The sequence below is a fragment of the Chenopodium quinoa genome, unplaced genomic scaffold (assembly GCF_001683475.1).
Source record: "Chenopodium quinoa cultivar QQ74 unplaced genomic scaffold, ASM168347v1, whole genome shotgun sequence".
NCBI lineage: Eukaryota > Viridiplantae > Streptophyta > Magnoliopsida > Caryophyllales > Amaranthaceae > Chenopodium > Chenopodium quinoa.
Window position 1 is genome coordinate 5,424,797 of NW_018742418.1, and position 23,958 is coordinate 5,448,754.

The 23,958-nt window shown below is 36.4% G+C and overlaps 1 protein-coding gene across 1 annotated transcript; it reads left to right on the forward strand.

Moving 5' to 3' along the window:
• The first annotated feature begins 9,476 nt into the window (after positions 1-9,476).
• LOC110713815 lies at positions 9,477-23,068 on the forward strand. The gene is made up of 10 exons (XM_021892258.1): positions 9,477-9,679; positions 10,760-10,986; positions 13,119-13,252; positions 16,672-16,768; positions 16,898-17,161; positions 17,452-17,789; positions 18,099-18,314; positions 20,783-20,929; positions 21,064-21,309; positions 22,400-23,068. The coding sequence occupies exons 2-10, from the start codon at positions 10,830-10,832 to the stop codon at positions 22,844-22,846; spliced, it is 2,046 nt and encodes a 681-aa protein (XP_021747950.1). The 5' UTR covers positions 9,477-9,679; positions 10,760-10,829; the 3' UTR covers positions 22,847-23,068.
• Positions 23,069-23,958: the final 890 nt, after the last annotated feature.

The window sequence follows — 23,958 nt, forward strand, 5'->3', positions numbered from 1 at the left end:
ATTAAAAGTTATGATTAATTTTGTATATATGAAATATTATAATTTTATCGATAATAAAACTCTATGCGACAATTTTATCTTAAAAAATCTATCCAAAAATAGTTTACTTAGCATCATATGTGTCACAATAATACCTATTTATTTCCTACGTGGCGCGACACTTGGCGAAAAACTGAAATACCAAGTGTTGATGTCTCGTGGCCTGGTTACGAGACCGACTTTATTTATTAATGACTAGTTTTGTGCCCGGGCAATGCCCGGATTGTCCTAAACTTTTTAGCTTGAATGTTAAATACGATCATATAACCCCTTTTGATAATGTAAAATATTTACACATACGATATCATATCGGTAATTTATAAAATAGTATACTTTTTGAAGTTTTATTTGTAAATAGATATCTATGTTATTATTAACTTGATTTTTTTTTGTTGCACTTTAATTATTTCTAATGAATTGAAAGTATTTTTACCAAACTATTTTTTTTTTTCCGATTAAAACTTATTTTTACTGATTTTCTATTTTTATTAAAAATATATTATAAATGGATCTTATTTAAAGAACTTTTTAGAAAGAATTTGATGATGGAAATAGAATTGAGTTATAGGATATTTATAAAAAGTTATGATTAACTTTGTATATATAAAATATTAGGATTCTATCGAAACTAAAACTCTATACGACAATTTTATCTTAAAAAATCTATCAAAAAATCGCTTACTTAGCATCATTCGTGTCACAATAATACCTATTTATTGTCTATGTGACGCGACACTTAGCGAAAAATTGGAATGTCAAGTGTCGCTGTCTCGTGACCTGGCTGCGAGACCAGCTTTATTTATTAGTGATATATGATATGATATTAGATTCTTAACATAATTTTGATAATTTTCTACATTATTTTATATATAATATATTTTTCATAATCCTATAATTTGATCGTCAACTATATTTTTAGAATTTTTTTTATTTATAGAAAAACTAATTATATTGATAATTTAATAATAGTTATTGAGAATTATCATGCATGTCAAGAAAACTAACCTGATAATCAATATTTTTTATTCGTTTGCTCATTTGAAGTTCGCTAGCTGGTCAACAATAGACACTCTTAATTACTCGTACATCATTTAAGCAATATTACTATGAAAATAATACCGATGTGGGCTATAGTAAAATATTCGTGTTTTCAAGTTTTGAAAATTGGTGGGCCAAATATAAGGCCCATGAAAAAATAATCTGGGCTTTGAAAGCCATAGTACACTTTTGTGTTCAATGGCCCGTACACTTGCATTTCAATTTGCCAGGGTGGCATGTCACCCAAATTTGTCTTAATGCCAAAAGATTCTCTTAACAAGGCTTTATCTCATTTTTTAAAGGTTTAACTGAAATTTGACTTCTTGGAAATTTGCACTTCATGCCCTTATAAATTCTATTAATTGCAACTACTACGAGATATTACTTTCGTTTCTTAAATTGATCGCACTTTTTATCTCGTTCATTCACCCCATTCTTAGTAAATGTTTTTTTTATTAACTTTATAACTTTCTTTACTCCACCTACAATATACTGTTTTTTAGTGTGAGTTTATCTCCAAACCCAAACTTGTTCTCCAAACTCAACCACATCAGCCACTAATTTTTAAATACTTTTTAATTATTCAAATTCATCAGACTTTCTCTAAATTTATACATTATCCCAAGACTCACTCCATGCTCACTTATCCTCTTCGAAATATATTTATTTATTTTTGTAAAATATCAAATTACATGCAAACTAGCCGTTGGATTGAATTGCCATCACATTGTTTTGGTGAGGTAGTAAGTTTTGATAGATAACCAACGAAATATTGCAGCATTTGTTCCCCATGCAAAGTCTTGACATTAGTTTTGGTTTTCCAAACTCAATGCAAAACTCGTATGAGTCTTTGATGACTTTATTGCAAGAATCTTGAGCAAGACTCATGTTGACTTTGTTCAAGACTTGCAATAAAATTCACCCTTATATAAAATCTCGCTTACATCACTCATTTTTCTTAATTTATACTTGCATTACATCAACCTCATCCATCATATGATCCTACCTTTATTTTTCTTCCGCGTGAACAATATGTTACATTATATCTATCAGTCTTCTCTAAAACTAGTGATAGTTGTAAGTAACGCAAAGGAATGTAAGCAGAATATCAACAAGTGACCATATATAAAATTGGAAGTAAATGATTTAATGTTCTAAATAGACTCGTATGAGCCATGTTAAACATTTAAATCGTCTATTTGTTACAAAACATTGAAATTTTCAACGATATCTATTTTCACATGTTTAATTTCGGGATTTGTTAAACATCGCCCACAAATTACTACATAAAGCCCACAAAATTCACTTGGTTTGCCAAAATTGCCCTTGACCTTAAAAAAAAACACTCACACTCTCATCACTCACACTCTAATTGCTCATCTTCTTTCAACCTCTCTAAAAAAAAAAAAAATTTCAAATAACGGCAATGTCGAGGCGGCAAGGCAAGGAAGTGGCGGCGGCGGCGGAGGGAAGGATGTCCCAAGGAGGAAAGGTACATTTTGTTTAAAAAACAAAGGGAAAAACAGCCGTGAACGCGGTGGGGCGCCCTGGCTGGACGCCCAGCCAGCGGTGATGGCGCCAGATGCAGACGCCGCCACCAGTTGGCTGGCGCCTAGGCTGGACGCCACAGCCACGGTTGTGGCGTTTATTCTAGGCGCCGCAGCCGTGGCTATGGCGTCCAGCCCAGGCGCCAGCCAACTGGTGGCGGCGTCTGCATCTGGCGCCATCACCGCCGGCTGGGCGTCCAGCCAGGGCGCCCCCCCCCCCCCAATTTTATTTTTTTTTTATTTTTTTTTTATTTTTTTAAAAAATTGTTTTTAATTTTTTTTTTTTTTTTTTTTTTTTTTGTAATATAATTTTGAATTGTTTTTATATTTTGTTGTTTATTTTTATAAATTTTTTCAATTTCGTTGTATTTTTTCTACGTTTATATTTTGTTTACAATTATTTGTATGTTTTTAGTTTATTTGATTTGCGATGATGATTATTTATCGTATAAATTTTTGTATGTTTATATATTTTAAAATTTTGTGTAGGGTCGTCATGGTGCGGGGAAGAATATAGAGCTTCTTAATAGAAGTTATTCAGTGGAGAGGTCGGGGCATAGACATGTCAGATCCCGTGGTATTTCGGCCTCAGTTCGTAGAGAACGGATCCACCGTCGGGATGAGGATGACGATGACGATGATGATGCTGAGGAGGGTGACCAGGAGGAGGAGCATGAGGAGGGCGCAGATGAGGATGAGGATGTGGACGATGGCAGTGGACCGTATGATGATTACGGTCCATTCAGTCAGAGGGTTGATGACATGTACGAGACGCATATGGTGGAGGTGCGTAAGGGTAGGGGTGGTAGGTTTGTTAGTAGATCTGACACATCATCTGCGTCCACTGTATCTGGGGCAAGCAGGAAACGGTCGAGGGCCGGTAATGATTCTTGGGTTGTTAGGAGTGAGGTGCCCGGTGGGCCTGTTGACGGGAGTGTGATTCCTAGCTTTCTAGGACACATAGCTGCCCGTATTTGGGAGGACCAGGAGAGGCCTTCAGTTACGGGGTTGTTGAAATGTCATACCCGGGAAAAGACTTGTAGCTTTTTGCGTACATGGGCTGAGGCCTGGCCGGCGGAGAGCGAGATGTTCGAGCGACTGGAGGGCACTGGGGTGAAGCACGTTCCTGCCACCATGCACGATAAGATTGACAGTACGCTGATCACGGCTTTCATTGAGCGATGGCAGCCGGATACAAACTCTTTCCACCTTCCGTTCGGTGAGATGACGATCATGTTACATGACGTCGAGGCCATTCTGGGGATTCGTGTTGAGGGTAAACGACTTTGTGCTGTGGCTGATGCGGATCAGGCAGATACGCTGGCAGAGTTGTTGGCGGTGGACAGGGCTGCACTGTACACCGAGGCGCTAGGTGTTTGGGAACACGGAGGTGTGAAGATCGCATCCGTGTTGCAGCGGTGTTTGTACCCGAGTGCACGTAGGACGCCCGACGCACAGCTGAGTGCTTATGTTTTTCTACTCCTCGGATGTACCTTGTTTCCGGATAAGAGCGGCGGAAACAAGCTCAGGCCACGCGACATCGTAGAGGCGTGTGACCCCGACAGTGTAGGCCAGTTTTCCTGGGGATCGGCTACGTTGGCGTATTTGTATCGCCAACTAGGATTTGCGAGTCGGGCTGACGCGGCAGGTATCACTGGGTGTCTGACTCTATTGCAGACCTGGATATACGAGTACTTTCCTGCATTGCGACCACATCGTGACCCAGTTCCTATTGATGAGGGGATGCCGCGTGCTTGTGCGTGGAGTCCGCGCTCGAAGAAGAAGTCCGTTGACCGCCTCCGATCGATACGGTTATTGCTGGACAGGCTGTCCCCCTTAGAGGTAACGTTTATTTATAGAGTCTACATTTTATTATTTGCACATATTATATTCATGTTATTAAATTTTATATGTTGTTATTGTACAGGTGAACTGGATGCCTTTCGGCCCGAACCTTAGTGTTAGGGTACCCAGGACACTGTACACGGGACTCATTCAGTATCGTGACATCGTCGAGGCGTACATGCCCCAGCGTTGTCTTCGCCAGCTTGGATTTGTCCAAGTTGTCCCTCCTCCCCCGGCGTGCCCGATGAAGGCGGTCCGACCTGCATCGTCGAGGGAGTACGTCGTGGAATGGCCGGATATCATGACCGGGACGTGGGACCAGTTTCCGATGGTGGCCCGCTTATGGACTGCGGAGTTGCAGCGGCCGCCCTCTGGGGTTACTCCCATGTGTGACCATTACTACATGGAATGGTTCAACCGGTATTCGCACCCGAGGTTGATCGCTGATCTCGACCACAGCGATGATGATTATGTGCCACCGCCTACTGCCACGGAAGCGGTATGTCTTTTATTATATTTATCGTTGTCTTTTAATTAAGTTTTATTTGTTGTTATTGTATTTCATCTTCTGTTTTTTGTTGTATGCAGTGGATGGGAAAGATAATGCAAGACGTACAGAAACTCTCTCTTGAGAAGGACAGCATGAGTGCAACAGGGAGAGCTGTTGTTGATAGTCTGGAACAGACCCTTGCGCAGTGGGAGTCGTCGTCGAGGAGGGATTACTGATGGTTATTGTATTTTATTTATAGAGCATTATGTTGGACATTATGTTGTAAAATTGTAACATTCTAGATATAACCGTTCGTGGATCCGCGCAACTTACCCATGCAACATATAGAATGCAGTAAGCAATACAATATAAAATATTAATGTTCTCATTAAAAGAGCAACGTACAAATAAGATTACAAATAAAGAATGTAAACATGAAAAACTAAAATGCAGCTAGGGTGTTCCATTCGTGGATCCGGTCATTATATAGCGCATCCCAACCCTCTACGCTCGCTGTGCGAATGTTGTACCACCGAGGTATAATCGGTGGCACCGGAAAATCGGTTGACATGTCTAGTCGGATGAAATGTCTGTATGACGACCCAAGAAACGCAATAGCTAGCTCTCTAACCGGTGTGGTGACAGTCTCACGCGACCGCCAAGGGAGAACCGTGGTACAAGGATAATAAGCTTGACTATGCACTCCCAGGCCGAAATGCATGACTGCGCATTTGTAAATGTTTGCAACGGCAAACAGATCTAGGGGCGCGTCAAAATAATGATTTTCGCCGCAAGGTCCACCTCCCCACCGGATACGCCGCAGAGCGCCATCCAAGTCATCCTGGTACACATGACGATAAACATTTCGGTTAGAGGCAATTTCGCTGTACATCAACTCACGCACCAAACCGTAGTTGGCTTCGCCCATTTGAAAAACATCAGCCACGACCCGGAATCCGCAGTTACCATCTCCGATTACATCATTCCACCCTTCCAAGTACGACATGATGATCGCAGGTATCCTTTCCTTGTACGGAAACTGATCAACATCGTTTCTTCCTATTCACCATATAATTATTTATAGACAGTTAAGAAGGCAGGAGTAACACTTTAAAACTATGTGCAATAAAAACAACCAAAACGTACCAGTTCTCAGGGGCATATTCACAGACGATGAAGATTGACTACGACTAGATGACGATGTCCGACCACGAGAACGACCACGACCAAGACCACGGATATACTCAAACGCACTCCTGTTCCGCCGTTGTCGACCTCGAGGACGGTCAACTCCTTCGGGTTCCTCATAATCTAAGTTAGACGGGTGGAACATGTCATGAAGTACATGAGTAGCGTCACGAATAATAGAAGGATGGCTGGAGGACACTCGGTCGTACATCGAACGGAACTGAAATAGTACACCCACACCGAGTATACACTTCGTCAGCCAAGTCCCTCACCCTGTTAAGCTCAGTGAGAATCAACCCCAAGCAGTAGTGCGACACACGACCTTGGAGAATCTTAAATATAAAATGGCTATACATCGTACCATGTCGTCGTCTGGAGTCCTCTAGAGAGTTCCTGATGTCGTTCTTCTGAGTTTCAATTGACTTGTTCAGTCTAGCGAACAGTGTATCCAAAGCAGCGGTCGATGAATCAATCCAGTCCTTGGTAGCTCTATGAGCGCTCTCAACTCTACATGTTGTAGTGTTCCCAAAATGAAGTACCTGGTTTGTCCAATATTTGACAAACTTTTCCCTGTGAGGGACCCATTGATGCATCACATAGTCCACCAGTGCCGGACACCACTGGTACGAATCCCTGAAGTTAGCCAATGCTCGCTCATACGCTTCCTCTGTGGTAGCCTGTAGGATCTTCCGCCACTTACCATTCACCAATCTCTCTGCCATTTCCAAATTCTTCTTGAAAAGGTTGTAGGCTTTTACTTTCACGCAGTTGTTGATGTGCCATGTGCACAATAAGTGGTTCGATTCGGGAAACAGCTCTGCTATGGGGGCAAAGAGACCTCCCTCACAGTCGCTGACGATGGCTGTTGGATGAACATTAGGCCCGATGTAGTTTCTCAGCTTCTCCAACACCCAATAATAACTTGGAGCCGTCTCATCCCTGATGATTGCATGACCAATCAGAAAGTTCTGGTTCGTTGGAGCCATCCCAACCATCTCAACCAGAGGGAACTTGTACTTGTTTGTCTTGTACGTTGAGTCGATCAAAATCACAAATGGCCAAGACTTGATCATATCAGCACAATCAGGATGCACAAGGAACAGATGAGTCACCTCCGCTGTATCTTCATCAGAATCAAACCAGAACAGGTAACCACGTGATTGTGCCTGGTGTAGCAGCTGCTGTATAGGGTTCCTTCCCTCTGACCGTTCAAACCTGAGTTGCTGTCTGACGTTGTAGATGTGTCTTCGGTTTGGATGGTCTTCTGGAAATTTCTCTAACACAGATGCTAATATTTTAGCAGGCTTCACTTGAGCATCACTCATTTCTTTCACAACTAGTTTCGCAGCAGGACTTAAGCCGCTCAGTTGTCGATGACCCTCTTCATATACTATCATCTCATGGTTGTGATACCCCCATTTAGAGTAACCTATCACTTCCCAACCGTCACGACTCCGTAGTTGTCGAACCTTTACTCTGAACTCACACCCACAACCTTTCCGCTTTGTGTCAAACCGAGTGGTTGTACGAAAATCTCTTTCTTCTCTTTTGCGATAACGGTCACATCTCAAAATGCGATCCATTCTACCATCCCGTTGAGATTTATGAGTTGCTACTACCAAGCAAAATCCAGCTGCAATTGCAACCTGTTTTGCCCAATCAATCGCCTGTTGAGCTTCTTCGAATGGACCATCATGTCCAAATATCCCACTGTAATCATTTCCGTCTCCACCATATTCCTGCATCAATTATATATTACAATAAATACATTTAACGGATAATACATTTAATTTCTATATTTCCACAGAATTAACACAAAAAAAAAACATAATTATATATAATCAAACTTAATTTTTATAAAAACCCAATTCGAATTTTCAAACTAAATTTAAAAATATACCATTTCGAATTTTCAAATTTAATTTTAAAAAAACCTATTTCGAATTTTCAAATTTAATTTACAAAAAACCCATTTCGAATTTTTTTAAAAAATCATTTTCGATTTTTTTTTTTACAAAAAAATTAAATAAAAAACAACAACAAAATCAAAAAAGAAAAAAAAAAATTAATTATTAAAGGTGGCGTCTGCCAGGGCTGCCACAGCCACTGGACTGGCGCCTGGCAGGGCCGCCTCACCCAGTGGAGTGGCGTCTGCCCAGGACGCCAGTCTGGTGGTCTGGGCGTCTGGGCTGGACGCCACTCTGGTGGTTCTGGCGTCCGGCTTGGACGTCCAGGCTACGGTTTGGGCGTCCACCCTAGGCGCCAGAGCCACTCCGACGGTAAACCGTGAATTTTAACGGTGACTTACCTCGTTTTCCGTCGACGACGACGTACCTCCGGCGTCCCCCGCATCTCCGGCCTGCCATCCGGTCTCCCCAGGCGAGCCAGTACGGCTCCACATTTTTTACACCGAGATTATTTCAATTTTAGAAAAAGGGCATAATGGTCAAATCATATCATATTTGTGGGCTTTATATGGTAAATTGCGGGCGATGTTTAGCGTTTCACTTAATTTCATCACGTAGTTTTAGTAAATTCAAATGACTTACTATTCCATGTCATGAATGTTTCAAAATTAACACTTTTCCTTTATAATATAATAATTAATTAATTTTTTTTAAAGCTAGAAACTTAAAGAGTGTGTCATATCTATGATTGAAAGCTAAACATTAACCCTACCTACTTTATATTCAAATGGATTGGAATTATATCACTTTAATTCATATCTCACCTTAAACATATGATAATATAGACAGTCCCAATTCAAATGACAAAAAATCACATTCTCATGACACAACTAGCCATTAGATAAAAGGATCCATCTTATTTAGCATGACTAATACAAAGGTCTCTAAAACAATAAGCAAAAATCACAAGGACCAACTTGTAAATATTTAACCAATTAAACTAAAAAAGTCACAAAAACCTCACTTTTTGTACGGAGTATTTAATATACACAATAAACGTATGCGTATTGTATACTCATCAATCCTTCATCATACGCACCAAAATCCTTCATCAAATCACAACCCTCTATTATTGGTCAATTCAACAAAACAAACCCGTGTCAAAATCTCAATTAGCGCGTGATTAAATTCTGTTTACTGCGAGTGGTATACTACTAATTACATTAAAAAGGAAAAAAATAAAAAAATTAATTTTATTTATACTTCTTATCTTCAACAGGCGGCCATATAATTTTTATTTTCTCTCTCCTCTGAATTTCAGGCCAAATACGCCATACAATTTTTTTTTTTCTGAAATTTTTATTTTGAATTTTCATTTTCCAATTTTCATTTTCATTTTTCATTTTTCCCTCTTTCACTTTCTCTTTCTTCTTTGGAGGGAAAACGAAAAGACTTTCAAATCTTCACAAAAAAAAAAAAATCAAAAAAGTTTGTAATTAATTAAAACTATTTTCGGTTCTTCTACTTCCTTTAAATTACTGAATATAAATATTGGGTTTTTGTTTTCTCTCTCTTAAATTAATTTTTTGTTCTGGGTTTATTAAAGAAGCTGAAATCGAGTTCAGGTACTGTTGATTAACTCATTTTAGCTCACATTTCAAGTTTAAATCTTGGGTTTTTATCTGGGGTTTGAAATTTTTAGGGTTTATCTTGGGGTACATTTGAAGTGTTTTCAGTAATTTGGGGGATTTTTATTTTTAATTTTATTTTGGGGGTTGATGTTATTTGTGGGAAATCTGGTTAAGTTTTTGATTAGTTTGTTTTAAGATTTATGGAGTAATTAAATATTGGTTCATTATTCAGTTGTCTGCATGATTTGAAACATTTAAAGATTTGTTCCCATTTCTGTTTAGGAAGCTGAATTTGTAATTTATACTGGGAAATCATATAATTAAGATGAATTGTTTCTAGATATATTGGGGTGTGAATTTATATTATATTTGAACTAATGCAAATGGAATTGGAACTTGGATGCATATATATTTTTTTGAGTACTACTATTTACTTGTTTTGAGCTCTCAATTTGTGGTGTTGCTGTGTAACCTGCTAAAAATAATAGAAAATTTAATCTCATTGTAGTTGGTTCTAGCATGCGATTGATTGATTGTTACTCGTAGTAGATAAGGAGAAGAATGTAACTCAGCAGCTTTTTCGCCTTTCGAGGATTTGAATCGTGTAATTGATGCAAGTTGCAGTATTTCATGTATATCTCTTTGGGTTATTTTGATATATAGGTAGGATTATTGGAGCTGATGCATATGTATAACTTTATAGTATTTTTTTTTCCCTACCATTTTTATTGTTGATTTTTTTATCTATTAAATTGGCAAGTTCTTTGGTAGGAGACTCTTGAGTCTTGATATTTACTCACTGCAGAATTTGAGTTTTCACACTTATAACCGTTACTAGGAGTATCATTAGCAGTTTGATTGCTTGTGTGGTAGATTTACTAGACTACATTTAAGTCTGTATGTTACAAGTGTATCTGAAGTCAAGCGGGATATTATCCAAGGTCTTGTACATAAACTTGCAGTACATTTTCAAGCAGTTCATTGTAGCAAATAGCAATGTTGTGTTAGGCTATCTTTAGATTATCTATATTTTTCTTCGCCGTGTTAATCTCAAAGGAGATATTGGTTTTGCAGCTAACATCCGAGGTTGGTTTCTGACTGAAGTGTGGTAAATAATAAGGTCCAAAGCATTTTAACTTTGGCAATGCAGACCAAGAAGAGAGTTTCTTCTAAAAGTTCGGCTCGAGAGCCTAACAACACAAGAACACTGAGATCTCAGAAGAAGGTATCTGATAATGTTCGAGTTGTTGAGAAGAAAGGTGCAGATTTTATCACCTCATCTGCTAGAAAATCAAACTATGGTAAGAAAATTCCCATATCTTGCTAAAGATACGCTGTTGTTGCTTGATATGTCATCGCCACTACTCTATTTGCATGATCCTGCTGCTGTTTCCCAAAATTTAGAATCTGTATTAAATGCAACAGAATAGATATTATTTGACACAGTGCAAGAGATATGTGTGGCGTATGGAGTAGTAATCTGTTGACATCAAACTCATTTATCTAATACAAGCCTTACATAGTTACATATCTACTCATTTATCTAACTTCATGTTTTGTATTCTGTAAATGTCTCAACCTTGATAAGTACAGTAGCTTTTAAATTTTAAGCTATGATTTTCACAGAATCTTGCTGGTGTTTGTGCGTGGCTTAAATTGAAGTATTTGTCCATGTTTCAATGGGGATTCCACTGTGGCAATTGTTTTTCAAGCCGTTTGCATTAAATTTTAATCATTATGTTTTGCAATATGTGTTTTTAGTTTGTGTTGAATTCACCAGTCCTTTCTTAAGGCTATGCACTGAAATTCGCCCCAAATAGATTGTGAAGATGTCCAGGACTCCTTATTTGGGTTTGTGTTGATTCACTTTAGGAATATCCAAAATTGAGCTCTTAGTTTTTTTTTAAGACCTAGTCAATCACTTGAAGATAAATTGTGCAAATCTTGTATGCAAAGGTGAGCTTTAAACAGCCAGATCTGCTGTTGTTGATGTTTAGCTGGAAGCTTCAGAAGTCGCAAGCAATAAAAATTATTAGGACTAATTGTGGAAATTATATATGAATATATTCTTATGAAAAAAGGACATTTGAATTTTTCAAGCAACACAAGATTTATCACCTATGCAACTCTGCACTTTTGTGAACTCACTATTCCTTCTCCTCATTTAAGTGAAAGTCCATAAGGTACAATATGGCTGATAGGTTTTTTTGGTGCTAAATATGAATAATGTGTGATATTATTTGTTCCTCCTCTCTAATAAGAAAGGAAATCTTATAGTAAAGAATGAGATGGAAGGATCTAAAAGACGTATTTGGAAGGAAACCAATAAATGCAAAAAGCTTAGATGGGAAGGGAAGTTTTAATGTGCGATGATGAAAATATGCTCTTTTTATTCTTTCCATTTCAGTCATATTCACCTTCTCTTTATCTCTTCTGCTGTCCAATTACTATATTCTGAATTAATAGTGTAGCAGCAGAATTTTGTGTTTGAAACAGACATAAGAGTCTAAAGGGTGGTTGGTTGGGTTTTATGGATCCAAATATTTGTATTATCTGGTGACTTTATCCATAATAAATGAGCAGATGTTGTCACAAGTCAACTCACAACTCATGGACTGATGGATTTTTCTATTAATTGTTTTAGTGATTGCTTATTATAATCACGCTGCAATGTGATTGCCTCCAATGTATAGAAACACAAAATTTTACTAAAGAATGGTGGAGGAGAAGTAACAACTGCTTGACTATCTTGTTGGTGTAGACATAACTACGATTATGCATCATGTTTGACTACATTAACAGATTCTTTCCCATAGGAACCAAACAATTGTGATTATGCATTGAGGTTTGACTATGTTGTGAGTCATCTGACGTTGAACCAAGACAACCATGGGCTTATAATAGGATAATTATGTATTAGCATATAATATTTAAGGTCAAAAGCTTTAGGTTATTTTGGTGTTGGGTTAACTTAAGTATGTGATTTATATGGTGTGAACATTTAGTTGATGTTAATTGGATGCATAGAGGCTGTACACTCTGTAGGTGTCCAACAGACTAGTCTCAGGTTGTTCCATGTATAATTGCTGTAGTTGAAGACTCATATTCAAACATTTCCATATGAGGCTTTTAAAAAATCCTTGACACTAGTAATTTAGGTCAAGGGCAACGAATTTTGAGTTGCATAATATTGTGTAGCTGCATCCTGCTTTTGGATTTTAAAGTTAGAACTTGAAAGAGTGATTGCTATTAATAATGTCAGCGAACACAATCTACTTGATCTTTAATTTGGCAAAAATATTAACTTTAATTTTATTGTGATGACTAGTCCAAGTCTGTGCCTTGTGGCCATGTTCTGATCAGGACAGTGATATCACACTATTACCCGTATATTGAGCTCATATATATTATCATCTGGCCTTTTTTACTTCAGGTAGGTCTGTAGCTAAAGAAAATTTAGATTCCGCTACTGTAAGCTTGACCTCAACATACAACTTAATGCAAGATGATGCCTGCAATGTATCTTTGGTTTCAGATGTAGTTAGTAATGGTTCTACAGACCTCAAGGTAATTATTTTTGCTGCTTCTAATTTGTTCATATTTGTTTCACACCCTCACCCCCCCCCCCCCCCCCTCTCATTCTTTCGGTCATGGTGGTTTACAAGGGTGGGTTCTCTTAATAATATGCCTATGCATTTTTTAATTATCTATCTCTGTTAAGTGTTATCTCTATGTTTATGGTGTCATAGTGTGTGTGTGCATGCTCCAGTAAAAATTAGGGGTATCTTAAGCATACGTTTACCTTTTTATCCTGGGAAGATTTGGCATTATTGGAATCTCCTCCAAGTCTTGGGCAAGGTACTGGAGTAATCAATGGAAAATAACAGATTAACTGTAAGGCTAAGGATATGAATAATATTTACTTCAGTTTTTTACTAAGATAGAGGGGTGTAGTATTTTTTGTAACATGTGAAAGCAGATGATTGCTGTGTCAGGTTAGCAGACCATAATGGTGATGTTCTTGTTTGGTGAATACCTTTTTGTACCAAAATTAGCAGTTTGGAACAACTTGAGTATTTAACCACCAAAATTGTTATAGGTTCAAGGTCAGGTCCGTGTCATTCTAGGTTATATGAGATGGCCAGGTCCTCTTATCCGGCCTCGAAGCTACGAAACTGTCAAAATTTCCATGAAGCACTCCAGTGAGAATTTTATGTGCATAATTGGTTAAGCGCACCACCTTCTCCTAGAGAAGGCTTCTGAGTTGCCGATCTTTCCCTATAGAGCTTTAATTTGGATTTAGCTTGTATACCCAATGAACAGCCTATTTACAATAACATATTGATGGCTCAAAATTTGTTAAAATGTGATCATAACAACCTTTTTTTTTTTTTTTTTTGGGTGGAATCCAACATGAGTACTAAGCTTGTTTTTTTTCTCAGAATTTTTTTTATGAAGTCAAAAATTGGGTACATAGGGTTAAAAAAAAAGGTGAAAATAGGGAAAGGTGGGGAAAAATCCCCAAAAAAGGATTGAGCTTGGGAAAATTATGAGAATGGGTATTTGATTTTTAGGAGCTCCTAGGGGGGCCTATTGCACTTTTTTGAGGTTCGGAGATTATTTTCACATGGGAATAAGGTACTGTGGGAAGGAAGGGTTGTTTGTGTTGGTGACGAGTGAGGAGTTTTGTTTACATATGATATGGTACTTGCAATTTGTTTACATAAGATATGGTACTTCACTTAAAAATATTGTACTATTTTATTTTTGTTTTTCAAATATAAATCTTGTATGTACTTCCTCCGTTTTTTTTTTTTAATTGCACCATTTTTATTTTTGGGAAGTTGCATATTAATTGCACCATTTCCCAATATGGTATGCTTTTTTCACTTTTTGGTTGTATTCACACACAAAATTCCCTACCTACCCTTGGTCACATGTGATAACAACCATTATTACCTCACCTTTTCTATCTCTCATTTGGTTTTTTCACATAGGCACTTTTGCATACTCCATCTTTTATACTTTTTCTTATCCCGTGCCCAATTCAAATGGCGCAATTAAAAAGAAAAGGAGGAAGTATTTTATTAGAAAAAAAGGGGAAAATATGAAAAATTAAGTAAAGATACAAAGGAAAAAAAAAAAAAAGAGGAAAATTTAAGACAGTAAGTGGTGATTTTTATTCAATAATGACTATTGTAGCCAAACATGAGATGATATTCCATATAATTTTCATTGAAAAAGCTTCATTCATTCCATTATGGTTGAATAATTGTAAACAATCAACTAAAGTCAACAATGATTGGTGCTAAGTGACAAACACATAACCAATATAATATAGTATGATTAAAATCAATAACATAGTTACATAGTAGTATGGTAATTTGGTAAGTCATGAATTTGGTAATTGGACCCTGTGATGACAAGTTGGTGATTAAAACCATTTCTTGTATTTTTTAACTACTAATACAACACATTAACCACATGGTGGACCCAAACTCAATTATGGTTCCAAACCAACTTGTATGATCTCGGAGATACCATACAGTTTCACTTCAATTTTAGGATAATTTCCCGAACTTAGTCCAAAAGCGTGGATTATTGCCTTAATTTCGAGCAATTTTTGAATTTTTTGGCCTCAGAAAGGGAAAGGTTTGTGGTACTTCCCATGGACCCCATGACACCTTAGGTGGCCATTTGGGTGGTTAGAACCATCTATTTGCCTCTAAACTGTTAATTAGCCATTAATTTATATACCTCTATTTGTTAACTTAAGGCTACCACAAACCTTTATGTGACCAACTTATGGTCATCTATGGTTCCAAATAACATAATATAACCCCAGGATGCATCCTTTACCATTCCGTGCGTTTTTCATCTCTGGTTCTCGAAATCTCCAAAAATTGTTCAATTTATTGTATTATAGCCTTGAAATTTGGCCTCCGGATACCATATTTAGACCAAACAAAATTATGCATCAAGGTGATTCTTGGAATCTAGGAGGTTTCTTTGGTGCTCGAGACCATCTTATTCATGCTTTTGGTCTACCCTTTGTTCCATGTCTCTTGGTATTGATGCATTGCGTTGCCTTGCCTTGGCCTTGTGATGCTTTGCGTTGCCTTGGCCCAAAGGAAAGCCAAGACGCTACCCTCAATTGTTAACATTTGGTGGTTTATTGAAGGGTGAGGTGTTTTCTTTATGTAGATATGTAAATTAAGAATCTTGGAATATCTCATGTAGCTATGGTTTGATTAGCGGCTTGAGTCCAAATCGTTATTTATGAAAATGCTGCAAAGAGGAGCTTTTTCAAGTAGAATTTTGTAGAATGAATAGGTGAAAGAATATGTTTTTCCCAAAGTTACGTAAAATCACATTCTATACCATAATTCTTATCCGAATATCTTTGTTAACCAAATCATTAAATAACAGTAGAGAAAGTCTGTCAAACCAAGCAATAAATAATACTCGTTAAATAGAATATTCCATGAAAGTTTATGCTTTAAATCAAGTAAAATATCGAAACTAATTGTAAGTATCTTATTAGATCAAAGAAACAAAAAGGGAAGTACTTGTAGCTACATCCTCTTGGATGCATGCTAGATCAAGTATTATTTGAGTTTAATACAAAGTATCTTGTTAAGAAAGTGGATTTGACTGTATAGCAAGTCATAAAAATGAAATAATGCAAGATCTTGTTCAACTGACATAGTGATCTAGCTATTGTCACCAGAGACTTCTTGCGTGTGAAGAAAAACACTGACTAAGGTATTGAATCAGAAAGAGGTGTAAAAAGAGAGTAATGAAAAAGTTTGCTTGTATTGATAGGAGGAGAAATGAAAAAGTTTACTTGATTAGTATTTTTAAGAGAACTGCTTATTTCTAGAAGATTGCCACTGTTATCTTGGTCATGTAAAATAGCAAAGCTTAAAGGTCTATGTATTTTAATTTAATTGACATTGATTCTGTATCTGCTCGTATTTTTATAGGAATGGAATGAGGAGAGTGCTCATTGTGATTCGGGTATTATCTTTTCACCATCATTTCACTTATCAAAAAGTGCCGGGGAGGATATTTCGGAAACAGGTGAGTCCTAGATATATCCAAAAATGCTATCTTTCATCTGCTGTATTTGCTTGACTTGAAGTAGAATTTTTTGGTGTTATAATTATTAGTTATTGTGAACATATGCTTTTTCATTCTTTCATCATCCAGACACAAAAGAGGCCTGCATGTCTTCAGAAGTCTCAGCGATTTACCTTGCTATGAAGAATTCAAAACTGGAATGCTTGGACGAGTTTGGACAAGATTCTGTGGAGGAGGACGAGGAATATTATGAGGAATTCGATGATTTTGATCCGTACTTCTTTATAAAAAATTTACCCGAATTGTCAACAGTTGTTCCAACATTTCGCCAGATGCTGCTACCTAAACAAACCCGTAGATGCCCCCCAAACACTCTCGTCTTGGACCTTGATGGTTAGTAAGGATAACAGTGCTGGAGAAAGTCCATATACTGTATATTGCATTATGTGGTTCCTTAACTTATTTGCTATGTTATTCGGACTCAGGAACTCATCATTCACGGGTATGCGTCAATTCTTAGACCTGACTACTCTATGGAAAAAAAAAATCTATATAGTGTCCATACCCCGAATGTGCTTGAGGCGAAGTATAGAGCCCGAACAACATAGCTTGTATGATAAATTCAGTGCGCCAAAGTCAATACATGTTCTCTAACTGAAAGCAAACCTATTTTTTCATGGCAGAGACATTAGTCCATTCCAGTCTTGAACCTTGTGGTGATGCAGACTTCACATTTACTGTCAACTTCAATGAGAGGGACCATACTGTATATGTCCGATGTCGTCCCTACCTTCAAGATTTTATGGAAAGGGTTGCCGGTCTTTTTGAGATAATTATTTTTACCGCCAGCCAAAGTATTTATGCTGAACAGCTTCTCAATGTGTTGGATCCAAAGAGGAGGGTGTTTCGTCATCGTGTATTTCGTGAATCATGTGTTTATGTGGAGGGAAACTACTTAAAAGATTTATCTGTTCTTGGTCGTGATTTATCACGTGTTATAATAATCGACAATTCCCCGCAGGTATTTGTTCTAAACCAGCTTGTTTATTTTCTTTTGATCTAATGCATCTAGTAAGATGAGTTTCATTCATAGGCTACAGCCTACAGCTATACCATTTTCCTGTTGTCAATATTGTCATTGCATTGTATATTTGTAACCAAATTTACAAAAATACTCCCAAATAATCTACAACCTTGTCTCAACTTCTTATCCCCGCGATTAGGTTGTCAATCATGGGGATAAGACAGGTAATGCTTTTACTTAGCATGGTGTTCAAGCTATCATTGTATTAGGTTGTCAGAAAATTTAAGGCAAGTTTGTCTGATGTAGGCATTTGGGTTTCAAGTCGACAACGGAATTCCCGTTGAGAGTTGGTTTGATGACCGTTCAGATCAAGAACTACTGCACTTAATTCCATTTCTCGAGAGCTTGGCTAGGGTGGAAGATGTTCGGCCATTGATTGCCCAAAAATTCAATCTGAGACATAAAGTAGCTGCAGCTGTTTATCCATCTTCAAACTCAAATAGAGGGGATCCATTCGAAAGGTAAGCCTGTCTTTCCTTGGATGTTCGGCTTTAGCTGTACGAGCAGTATTCTCTTCTTTTGAGTAAATTTTCTTGTGTCAAAGTGTGTCAATTGTAATCAAGTAGCTTATGAAAAAACTTACTGCCTTTACCGGGCACTCAACATTGTAATCTCATGTTAAACATTTGTAATTTCAATTCATCTGAGCTCTTTGTTTTCGGCCGCAACCAGATGATATAGGTGACCATTAAACTTCACTATTATGCGTTGTGTCAACATGAATTGTGGTCCTTATACCTTGTTCTGATCAGTTAATAAAATCTTGTTTCTTGTACTAGTATTATGAGATATTGAAATCAATAAATAGCTACAATGTCAAATTTATTTGATATTTTATCATTTTATTTGTGCTATGGGCTTACGGCCCATGGATTGGCAATCGAGAATGGAGTGGGCTTGGAAGGGCCTTAATCCAGCCGGACTATGGCCTGAGGTAGACCGTTAAATATAAATACGAAATAAATTAATTAAGGCATGGTATTTTTTTTTATTATTTATTTTTTTGAAGAATTAAGGGATAGTAATCCAAGAAGATATTTTGGAGCAACAATTATGTCTGTATTCAACATTTGCCACATGGCTAAACCAATAGTCTCCAATTTCTCAACCACACATTTCTGCCCGCAATTTCCTTCGTTGTTTGTTTTCAATGTAATATGTCAATCAAATCAAATTCGGTGTAAAAGTTATCACAATATTGTCCTTGCATAGTCACATGAATAAAAAAATTTCATAATACTACCTCCGTTTTGTTAATTGACACATTTTAACTTTACCACTATTCAGTATTCACACATTTACTTTGATCGTGTTTTGTGCTTATACATAATGAAAAATATAGTCATGTGGGATTTTGTTAGAATTGATACAATATATATTTTCAAAATATCAATTTTTCATAATTTTTGCTTATCGGTAATTAAAGATATTAATAGTTGAATTTGTGCATTGACAAACATGATTAAAGATACGTGTCAACTAAAAAGAAACGGATGAAGTAATACAGTAGGAAGTAATTTTTAATTTCTTTTGTTTTCTTATGTTTCCTCCTTTTATTTTACACTAACTCTTATATGTGGCTGGTCACATGGTGCAACTAATCTCTATATGGTTACTTGGTTAGTGTCTAAGCTCAACTATTCTTGACCAATGTCCAATTTAATCTAGTTTTAATGAATTTGAACAAGTTTACTGATCCAAAAGTATCAAAATCTAAATTGACCTACTTATACCACTATACAATCTTTGTTTTACTTAAACAATTGAATTTTACTATAGTTAGTGAACATCTTTGTCCATTAATATCTTTAATTACTCTTTTCTTATGAAATATAAAACTTCACATTCTTACAATATAAGACGAAACAACTATAATTTAAATGCTCTGTATTAACTAGTGCTTGGACTCGGACGATGCTTAGAGTTATTGCATATTTGCATTATTGTTATGATTTCAATGGTTATTTATATTTGATGTTGAAAGAATAATATGTACTGTAATATGGTACTATCTTAGCGGCTGACATTTTAATCCCTAAAGTTTTGTATAGTGAAAGTATTGGATATAAAATTTTAAACTTTAATCTTAAAAGAAATAATAAAGTGTAACCATTATAGTATGCTTGAGGCAAAGATAAAATAGTATTCAAACTTTATGTTGTTCCTTCTTTGGTCGTATTTAGTGATAAGCTGAAACTGATTATGTTAGCTGAATTATGACTAGATGATTGTATTAATTGATTTGTTTTACTAATTGTATTAGCTGATTATATAATATGTTAGTTAATTGTTTAAAGTTGTTTGAGTATGCAAAATGACCAATAGACTAATCCTGGGTGCTGAGATAAGGTTTTAGATTAAATGGAAATATAAGTGTAATTTCACCTCAACATATTGAATCAACTAATGAAAAAGCTTCTTTAAGGAGCTTATATGGTGGAATAAACTCTTTAAATCATCTCACCACTAGACACTCCAGCTTATTTAGTGGTCAATTAGGTAATATTGGTTTAATAAGCTAATTTTGTCCTAATAAGCTCTTTACGAAACACCTCCTTTGACTTGTTTATCTCATACTGTACTTCATACTTCCACTGTTTTTTTTACTTGACCCATTTCATTTATCACGCTTGCCAATACAGAATTATAACCATCAATAACTTTAATTCTCTATAAGTAATAACTATTATAGTTATACGAATACTTATTAAGACGATACTACCAAAATTTTATATGAATATGTTTTTCCTTACATATAATTCGCAAAAGACGGTCAAGAAAGGGTGATAAATGGTGTAAAAGCCAAAGCGGACTAAATAAAAAAAAAATTATTGGAGGGAGGACCAGAAGAGTATATAAAAAGATTCCAACTCTTGTGGGATTCAAACTCAACAACCTTTTAAGATTCATTTTCCACCATTAGATCATAGGAATATTATAGATCTTTCTCCCCTTTTCTTTCCACAATACAAAAATATAATAATCATAATACCCCCAAACCATCAATTTTAAGATTCCTCAATCCATCCTTACATCATTTGCTTCAAGAAACTTCTGGTCATTTCGATATTGCCAAGGTACAATCTTTCACCTTCTATATATTTCAATTAAATTGATTTATTGTCAAAAAATAAAAAAATTGATTTGGGTTTTTAAGTTTTTATAAAATTTTTTTCTAAATCTCTGAATTTTTTGTTCTGGGAAAATTAAGATGGAAAAGAGTGATGAAATGAAGAACAATAAGCAACAAGAATTGAAACATCTGGGTTTTGTGAGAGCTGCTGCAATCAACACAATCGTGTGGTTGACAAATCTTTATGATTATGCTAAGATTAATTCTGGACCGTTGAGATCAGCTGTTGGTACTGTTGAAGGTGCTGTTACTACTGTGGTCACTCCTGTATACAATAAATTCAAGGATGTTCCTGATCATCTCCTTGCTTTTCTTGATGAAAAGGTATAATTTTTTTAATTTTTATTTTCTGATTCTTTTTATTTACGCCGAAGGGTAGTGATGTAGACGTGATTTGATTTATTTAGGTTAGTTATGTTGATTTGTGTTGTGTTTGCTTTCTTTTTGGGTTACTTGATTGTTGTGTTTAGTTGATTATTTGTTAGTTAATTGATTGTTTGATTATGGTAAACTATCATTAGGATTATTGATAGAAGTTAATTAATCTTTGAAGGTCTCAATTCATTTTGATCCCTCCTTTTAATGGTACAAAAATATAATCATATTTCGTGTGTGTGTTACGTACTTCATAAGATGATCGAGTCTGACACTTGGACACGTACCTATATCGGTGCTTTGGTATTCTAGTTACTCTTCTAAGTATTACAAAGACTTTAACATAACTACATAATCTAGTTTGGACTATGATTTTGGTGATTTCATACTTGTAACTTTGTAAGATTTGCTATGTAAATATTGATCTTTAATCTTTCAGAATTTATGATAATTTTGAGTTTATCTTTATAGTAGAAGCAAGTGATGTAAATAATTTGCTGTTTAATACTCTTTCCTGCACTGCTTACTGCTAGAGAAGCACCTTATGGGGCTCAAAGTTATTGCAAATTGTAGTGTCAAACAAGTACTATTTGATGTAGGAGTATGAATATAACAAGAATTTCGAAACGAAAACTTCTTTCGTTTCACTTTCATTCTCCTTATCGGAACTTATTGACCCTTAATATCATATCGCTTTAAGGTGAGAAGAATTAAGCCGAAATAGATCATTTGTTATGTCATATTGTGGGCTACTCTCTTATTTTATGCAGCCTCTGTTAGCAAAGGATATGAAATGACTCAGAAATGTTTATGATTCAATCTTCAGTTGTAAACCGAAATCCTCTGTTTTGTTGTCCTGTCTTTTATTGCTTATTTTGTTTATCGGTTGCTAGTTCATTGTTATCAGTTCGCAAACATTGATTATGATCTGTGACCTATATATTTACAAGTCTTACCAGATTAAATTAACTATAAAGAAATCTATGAAAATCAAAAGTAGTGAAATATAACTTATGGGAATTGAACTGTGTTTGTACAGGTTGATGTAGCTAGTGCCAAATTTGATGAGCATGCACCTCCATTGGCTAAGCAGGTGGTAACCCAAGTCCACTTTGTGATCGATCAAACAACCCAACTAGCCAAAGAGGTGGTTCACCAAGCCCAAGTTGGCGGCCCTCTAGCAGCAGCCCAATATGCTGCCAATGAATCGAAGGAGTTGGTTCTTTATCAATCAGTGAAAATCTGGTCAAAACTTGACAAGTTCCCACCCATTCACATGGTAGCCGAGATGACAGTTCCAACAGCTGCACATTGGTCTGAAAAATACAACAAAACGATCTCAGAATTAAGAGGGAAAGGGTACGATGTATTTAGCTATGTTCCATTGATACCAATTGATGAGATCTCCAAGGCTTTTAAGCAGTCCAACGGTGGAAATGAAGGTGAAGTTGATCCCTCAGCTCGTGAAGTGGCCGCATCACAATGAGATCTATGTAGTCTAATTTTCTATGTTCCTCATTTGGTTTTAGCTTGCTAGAATTATGTACTGCTAGTTGTGGAACTCTTACGTGAGCAAACGTTGGAAGCCTTGGAAATATTGTGTACATGACGATTAGACATGCATCGGTAAACTGAATCATGCATTTCTTCTGCAAAAATTTTTCTATGCATATAGATTCACGTAAGAAAATACCTTATCTGGGCACCATAGACTAAATGATCTCGTTTAATCTGTAATTTTCTGTTCACTGGAGCTCTATGTTTTCAGGCGCAGCCAGATGATGTGATAATCGTTAGACTTCTCTGTTACGCACCGTGCCAACATGAAGTATGGATGTATCTGTCTGTTCAGGGTGCCAACATGAAGTATGGATATATCTGTCTGTTCAGGGAAACATCTGAAAAACGCCGGAATCTAAAATTACAGGCAGATGTTAAAAGAAAAATCAGACAATGATTTAAACATCAAAATTGCATTACACACCTCGTGATAAACCCCTTATTGCTATTGCCCTCGCTCCAATCTTGGACATTCGAAAACTACATATCTTCATTCCTTATAGAGAAAGATGATCTCTTTAGGGAATTTTGCATTTATGTGTATTATTGTATTAAGTGTAGAATTTTTTAGATGGATACAGCTAGTTTATGGAGCCAGGCTAGATTAAACTAAAGTTATGAGAATGGGTTTGATTCAAATTTGAGGATGTGTAGTTTTTCGTTGCATTGGTAATCAAAAATAGCTAGAGATGGTTCCAATCACCCAAATGACCTTCCAGAGTCTCGTGAGGTCCGTGGGAATCGCTGTGATCTTATTCTTTTCAGTGTTTCGAAATGCTGCCCAAAAATGAAGGCTATATCCATGCTTTTAGACCAATTTTGAGAAAATTTATTTTCCAAAAGTGAAGTGAACGTGTAGGGTGTTTCCAAGGGTTATAAAGGTCTTAGCCTCCTGCAGTCTTTAAGATTCACAGGAAGCATCAAGGCTATAATCTATGTTTTTTGACCAATTCCGAGATTTTTTTTCAAATGTAAAGTGAACGTGTAGGGTATCCCCCGAAGTCATGAAAGTTGGTTTAGACTATAACATGCCTATCA

Coding starts and splice junctions, on each gene's coding strand:
- LOC110713815 (XM_021892258.1), top strand. CDS start 10,830: ATGCAGACCAAGAAGAGAGTTTCTTCTAAAAGTTCGGCTCGAGAGCCT. Junction 18,315..20,782: donor GAGGGGATCCATTCGAAAGG/TAAGCCTGTCTT, acceptor ATTAGATCATAG/GAATATTATAGATCTTTCTC. Junction 20,930..21,063: donor GTCATTTCGATATTGCCAAG/GTACAATCTTTC, acceptor GGGAAAATTAAG/ATGGAAAAGAGTGATGAAAT.